Source organism: Papaver somniferum, unplaced genomic scaffold (assembly GCF_003573695.1).
Source record: "Papaver somniferum cultivar HN1 unplaced genomic scaffold, ASM357369v1 unplaced-scaffold_119, whole genome shotgun sequence".
NCBI lineage: Eukaryota > Viridiplantae > Streptophyta > Magnoliopsida > Ranunculales > Papaveraceae > Papaver > Papaver somniferum.
The window spans coordinates 5,160,016-5,167,180 of NW_020620936.1; the positions used below are offsets into that span (position 1 = coordinate 5,160,016).

General features: G+C 40.1%; 1 protein-coding gene across 1 annotated transcript; it reads left to right on the forward strand.

Moving 5' to 3' along the window:
* The first annotated feature begins 584 nt into the window (after positions 1-584).
* LOC113330835 lies at positions 585-3,616 on the forward strand. Its single transcript, XM_026577642.1, has 3 exons — positions 585-675; positions 2,100-3,263; positions 3,309-3,616. Exons 1-3 carry the CDS (start codon positions 585-587, stop codon positions 3,614-3,616), a joined length of 1,563 nt encoding a protein of 520 aa, XP_026433427.1.
* The last annotated feature ends 3,549 nt before the right edge of the window (positions 3,617-7,165 follow it).

Here is a 7,165-nt window from a genome sequence, read left to right on the forward strand (position 1 = left end):
CACTGAGTCAAGGCCTGATATGGACGAAGCTGCGATAATACCTCATAGTAGAAAGCGCCGGCAGGGTTGTATAGAGGAAAGCGAAGGCCAAGTTCCAACTGCCCACGAGTGACGATGACCGCCTCGGACGACTGCTCATGCTTATTGACATTGGTCTTCTTCAACACACCCGTTTGGCCCGAGACTAGGGTCACTTCATAGTTTTTAAGACCGAATTCTTCCTTCAACTGTTCATAAACTCATCATCAGACAAGTTTTTGGAGACTCTCTTATCAGCCCTACATGAAAAAGAGGGAGAATCATCAGGAAAAGGGGAATTTATAGCACGATAATCGTGATGGGAAGGACTCTCAAGCCAAAATAGGAAATCAAGAGAAACAACATCGCCCTCGGAGAAGGTATCACTCACACACCTTTTTTCAGTCATTGACCGAGAAGAAGTATCCATGGCAGAAAGCGAACGGAGAGATACGAACGTTGGTGAAGAGAGAAGTAAAAGGAAGAACTAACTACGACTGTCGCAAACCTCACCAACAAAAACAGCAAAGCTAAAGACGGAGAAGATAAGAGAATCACCGGAATTAATGGCGTCGGTAAAGTGGGAGGAAAAGAAAAAAAGAAGAACAACACTTCGGTTCTCTAAAAAATGGCGAGCAAGGGAAAGAGAACATGAAGGTAGGTATTTATAGGGTGCAGCGCCTCAATCGACAACAACTGTTACAAGTCATAAAGGGAGAATTAGTGGGAGACTGCATGGCGGAATTCTCGGCATGCTCGAGGACGTGGGAAGGTGGAGCGATTTTCTTTCCCTCGTGCCAAGCACACGAGCGAAAGAAGGGGCATAAATGTAGGTGTAGATAATCCACAGGGCTAGGTGGAAAGATCCAAAGTTGTGATACACCAAAGAACAAAGAGCGGCTAAGCACAAGATAGAACCAAACGCAGAGAGCGAGGTATCACGTGGGTCGGACCTGATGGCCCAATAGGTGTCGGATGTGATGTGACCCTTATCCTCTGACAGGTCGGGCGAACAATCAGAAAGCACTCGGTCAGACGAAGGAAGATGGTCAAACAAAGGAACGAGAAGAAAGAAGGGCGACATCGTGTTAACCAGACGATTAAGACTCGGCCTCGGGTGAAGAACTATCGGTCAAGCCAGAAAGTCGGGCGAGTAGTGAAGGTCCGATAGGGAACATCTAAATTGATGTAATGTGACCAACATTGTAATTCTGTTGTATGTCGACCTTGGCCTATAAATATAAGGGCAGGTCGAGAGAGAGGGGCAGGTTGTAAGGGGAGAAAAAGAAGGCACCATACTTGAGTTGTGAGAGCTTCACCATTTGAGAAGGAGAGAACATTTGTAACCAAAGAAGAGAAATAATAGCATTCACCCTTTCACCCCGTGGACGTAGGTAATCATACGGAACCACGTATATCTTTGTGCCTATGTTTGTTGTGTATCTTCACTTTGGGTTAATCGATCTTCTACTTCGTTGGATGTGGTGTGTGGTTTTATGCCACTACATTCTGGCGCCGACTAATGGGACGTCTAAGTTCTCCGGATACCTTGACTGCATGTGCCGACAGAGACGATCCAAAAGCTCCTAAAAATACTTTGTGTGTTAGTTGATGCTATGGGATGAACTCTGCTCGGTGAAAGTATGTATATGATCGTTTGGTTTGAAGTCTATTGAGATAGTTAAGTTTTCGTTGTTAAGATCGAGTCGTTAGCAAACATGATCAGTTGGGTCGATCCCGAACAGTCGACTAGTCTTGCTTGTAGGCGAGTCTGTTTTCGTGTCTTAATCTTCGTTTTCATAGTATTTTTTGCACTTATCTTCGTATTTTGATCTTAGTTTTTCATTATATTCTTTTTTGATAATGAGGCGATTTTCTCTCTCTTGGCTCTGAGGCGATTTTCCTTAGGGTTTAGGGTTTACAAACTTTCAAAAATTTCTGGCGCTCAATACTATAATCATCCTTGGTGATTACGATGGGAGAAAAATCTGTGGGTGATTCTAATCATCCTAAGTTCACGTTTGTTGAATTGGTGATGGGAAAACATAACAAAAAACAAGTTTCAACAACTGTTGATATAGGCTCTTTACCAAACCCTACTACCAGAGATGGAAAACCGGCAGTTGTTATTCCTCAAGACTATTATGAAGAAGGCTGTCAAATATGGAGATTTAGCCTTATTGGAAGATTAGATCTCAAAGGTGTGAAGCTCATTGATGTTAAAAAAAATCTGGAACAACAATGGGGTTTAGGAGAAGTTGGGGTTCAGTTTATCCCTATGAACCGTGGTTTCTTCATTATAAAACTATTAACTCAAGATGACAAAGACAAAGTTTTCAAGGATGGCAACAAAAATCCATGGATTGTTAATGATCAGCCTCTTCGTTTGATTGAATGGTATCCAGGGTTTGACGCAGACAAGCAATGTACTTCTCATTCAACGGTTTGGGTGAAGTTTCCTAGCCTGCCCGTGGAGATGTGGGTAGAAAAAACGCTTTTAGCTTTAGGGAAATCTCTTGGAACACCCATTGTGGTAGATAAGAGAACCCTAAATCATGAATATGGTCATTATGCATCTGTTTTGATTGATATAGATTTTTCTAAACATGATACTGATTCAGTTTATGTTGAAGTTGATGGTCGACACTTTCTACAACCTATTGAAATTCTAAAACAACCTAAGTTTTGCTCCAAGTGCAAGATTGTTGGGCACTTAGATAAAGAATGTAGGAAGAAGCATGAAGTTAATGCATTACATGCAGCTCATGCACGTACAGACGTTAGAAAAAATGTTGGTTCCTCATCGCAGCAGCTGGGTGGTTTTTCTTCTCTACAGTTAGATAGAACTCTAGAGATGGGAAGTTCTTCAGCAAACCAAGCAACACAGCAGAATGCTTTGCATCAGGCTCAGCAACCTCAAACTCTGGTTATTCATCAAGGGGAGAATAATGATACATGGCAGACTATAAGTCATAAGAAGAATGGTAAGAAGAATAAGAAAGTTGCTACAGATTCTCGTGTGCAGGTTGATGTGGTGAGGATTGGTGCTGCTGATTATGAACAACAGCTTCAGGAAGATTTGATCAGGTCCGAAGCTGCAATGCGCACTGCTGCAGCTATGGCGGAGAAGGCTGTTGCTGCGCATTCAGTTTTAGTTAGTAGGGCAAAATCGCTGAGTATTGTTGCCTTAAATACTAAGCCTGGTGGGAATGTTGAATTGGCTAGAACTAGACTTCCTAATCCGGGTAGGATTCCTGTTTCGGAAGCTATTTAAACTCCTGTTTGTGTAGCTGTGGAGGAGAGTTCTGAATACGTCTCTTCAAACAAGTTTAATATCTTGGATAGTACTCTTGTGGGTGAAACGGCAAGTGTACATGAGCTTGGGCATATTGATGAAGTTGCACGTAAGGATAAGCATCAACAACTTTTAGCATTTCAGGCTAGACTAGACACTTTGAGGGATGTTGATGTTTTAACTGATTTGGATGAGGAATCAGAGCTAGGAGTTCGTGCAAGAAAAGGTTCTTCTCCAAGATTAAAATCCTCCTTAAGTACTTCTGAAGTACAGCTAACCAATAATCAAAATCCTATTGTTTAAATGCGGGTGTTGTTTTGGAATATCAATGGAGTTGCACGTGATGTAGCTCAAGATAAACTTAAGGAGTTGATTAGAGATTTTAAACCTGATATTTTTGGTATTGCTGAACCAAAAGTTCCCTGTTCTGCTGGGTTCAGATATGGTTTGCTTAGAGAAGGTTATTCTTCTCATGTTATTAATAATGCTTCTTCTTCTAGTATTGCTAATATTTGGGTTTGTTATTCAAATACTCTAAATCTTTCAATTGTTAATGTCAGTAAGCAGGCAATAACGGTTGAGGTGGATGGTGTTCATGTTTCTTTTGTCCATGCTAGCTATATTCAGGTTACTAGGAGGAGTCTTTGGCAGCAACTTGTTAGTTCTGGTGATGGTATTCCTTGGTTAGTCATTGGGGATTTTAACTGTATTCTTCGTTTGGATGAGAAGAAGGGTGGTCTTGAACCTAGAACCTCAGCTATTAATGAGTTTTCAGATTGGTTGGATGACAACAATCTTTTTGAAGCTGATGCTTTGGGAAGTAAGTTCACTTGGACGAATAGACAATCAGGTATGACTAGAATTGTTAGTAAACTTGATCGTGCTATTATTAATGCGGCTTGGCTTGAAAAATTTGAGAATTGGCGGTGTAAAGCTCTTCCTAGGGAAGTTTCTGACCATTCTACTCTTTTGGGTTTTCCTTTTGCTGTTCCAAGACCCAAAAGAGCTCCTTTTCGAGTTCAAAAGATGTGGTTCTTACATTCTTATTTCCTTCGTATGGTTAGAGATAGTTGGAATATGCCTATTTCTGGGTCTTTTGATTTTATTTTCACTCAAAAATTAAAGAGACTAAAAGGAATTATCAAGGAATGGAATCTTCGTGTTTTTGGTAATGTGCATTCTAGGTTAAAGCAGGATCAGTTGAGGTTTGAGGCAGCTGCTCTTCTTTCTGATGATAACCCGGATGACATTACTAAGCTAAATATTATGAAGGATGCTATGGCTAAACTTAATGATACTCGTGCTCAGTTGAATACTATGCTTGAGCAGAAATCTAGAAATAAGTGGCTTGTGGAGGGTTCAAGTAACACTAATTTCTTTCATAATAGCATTAGAATTCGTAGAAATTCTAACACTATCTCTGAACTTGTTGACAGTGCAGGCAATACTATTTCTGATTATGAGCTGCTTAGAAATCATGTTGTGCACTATTATGAGGACAAGTTTAATGGGCCGGAGCTGGAGATTGATCCTATTTTATTTGACTATGGTCATATTAGCATATCGGAGGAGGAAAGTTTATCCATGGACATAATTCCATCTTCTGAGGAGATTAAGCAAGCAGTTTTTGATCTAGGGGCAGACAGTGCTCCAGGGCCGGATTGGTTTTCTGGATGTTTCTATAGACACTGCTGGGATATTATTCAAGATGATTTATTAAGAGCCGTTATTTATTGCTGGAATTCTGGTCATATCCCAAATGGGGTAAATTCTAGTCTAATTGTTTTGATTCCCAAGGTAAGAGGTGCTAATTCTCTTCGTAATTTTCGTCCTATTGGTCTCAGTAGTTTTTTCTTCAAAATCTTTACTAAGATCTTAGCTACTAGACTGGGGAGCGTTTTAGATAAACTTGTTTCTGAAGAACAGGTGGCTTTTATGAAAGGGCGTAACATCCATGAAAACATTAGTCTTGCTTCTGAGTTGATTAATGAACTTCATATCAATCGTAAGGATGGTAATTTGGGCCTTAAACTTGATATATCTCAAGCTTTTGACACGGTCAGTTGGTCTTTTGTCTTGGAGGTTTTTCGTAGGTATGTTTTCTCGGAGCAATGGTGCAATTGGATTTCTCATATCTTCAATTCTGCTAGAATCTCTATTCTCTTGAATGGCAGTCCGGAGGGTTTTTTCAAGATAAATAGAGGTTTACGTCAGGGAGATCCTGTTTCTCCCTTGATCTTTGTTTTGATGGAAGATGTCCTTAGCAGAAATATCACAAAGCTTTTTGCAGAGAAGAAGATGTCTTACATGGTAACTAGAGGTGGTATTTCTCCTACTCATCTCTTTTTTGCTGATGATATTATGATTTTCTGTAAAGGAAATTTGCGGAGCATTAATAATCTGGTGGATCTGTTGGGTAAGTATCAGCGTGCTTCGGGTCAATCTGTTTGTCGCCAAAAGAGTAAAATTTATTATGGTGGTGGTTCGTTGAGTAGACGTAATTATCTTGTTGATTATTTGGGTATGAGTGTTGCTTCTTTCCCTGATCGTTATTTGGGTGTTCAAATAATGCCTGGTGCTGTTAGGTATCATCATATTGCAAATGTGGTTGAGAAGATTAAAACCCAGCTTGCTGGTTGGAAGGGTTTTCTTTTATCTTTTCATGACCGCAGTGTGCTTGTTAAATCTGTTATTTCGAGTTATTCCATTCATAATATGGCTATTTATAAGTGGCCTAGCAAGTTCATTGTGCAATGTGAGCGTGCAATTAGGAATTTTATTTGGTCTGGTGACTCTAATGTCAGTCGTGCTGTTGTGGTGGCGTATGATAAAATCTGTTGCCCTTTTGAAGAGGGGGGTTTGGGTTTATCTCGTATGGCTACTATGAATTTTGCAATGTTGATGAAGTTATGGTGGAAAATCAGTACTTCTAAGAAGAATTGGGCAGGTTATCTTATGAATTTTTTAGTCGAAGAGGCTACATTAAGACTTATGGGGTGAAGTCTACCATTCTTCCAGGCATTAGAAGGGTTTATAAATATGTGGAGGCTAACACTAAAGTTCTTCTTGGTGATGGCAGGTCTACTTCTCTCTATTATGATATTTGGTATGGAGAAAAATGTTTAGCAGAGATACTAGATGATTTTACTCTTGACAGATTGGTTTTGGTGAGTGATTGTTATAGGGATAACCAATGGGTTTTCTCTGAAAATCACTTGAACTGTTTACTCGCGGCTGGTGTGGATATGCATAATATTCCTTTGCCAAATGGGGGTGAAGATAAGAGAGTTTGGATGCCAAACTTTTCAGGTGATTTTTCGGTAAGTTCTGCCAATGAACTTATTCGTAAGAAACATGGTAGATTCAATGCAGCGTCTATGCTGTGGAGGAAGGAAATTCACCCTAAACTTGCGGCTCAAAACTGGAAATTTATTCGTGGTGCTTGTGCCACTTTGGATATCATTCAATCTAGGTTCAACATTAATTTGGCTAACAAGTGTGTTCTGTGTGAAACTGAGGAAGAATCTCTAGAACATATTCTTTTTCATTGTTCTTTTGCAGCTCGTGCGTGGTCTTGGATTTCTGGTATCTTTGGTATGTCAGCAAATTTCAACATTGTGGCTTCTTTCAAGGCAGCGAAGGGAAGAAGTACAATTTTCCGTGACTTGTGGCTGGTGGAGAACTTAGTAATCAGGTCAGAACTTTGGGCTATGCGCAACAAATGCATCTTTGAGAAACAGAAACCGAGCTGGAGTCTTTTTTCTAAAATAGTGCTGAAGCTAATACAAGAATATTCAGTCCGTCTAAAAGGGTTTATGCGCAACAGTGTGGAAGATATGATGCTGTTGGATT

Bases quoted from the DNA above. Each gene is read 5' to 3' on its own strand.
- LOC113330835 (XM_026577642.1), top strand. From the start codon at position 585: ATGGCGTCGGTAAAGTGGGAGGAAAAGAAAAAAAGAAGAACAACACTT. The intron at 676-2,099 runs GTAGGTATTTAT...CTGTTGATATAG, and splicing joins AAGGGAAAGAGAACATGAAG to GCTCTTTACCAAACCCTACT. The intron at 3,264-3,308 runs GTAGGATTCCTG...CTGTTTGTGTAG, and splicing joins AACTAGACTTCCTAATCCGG to CTGTGGAGGAGAGTTCTGAA.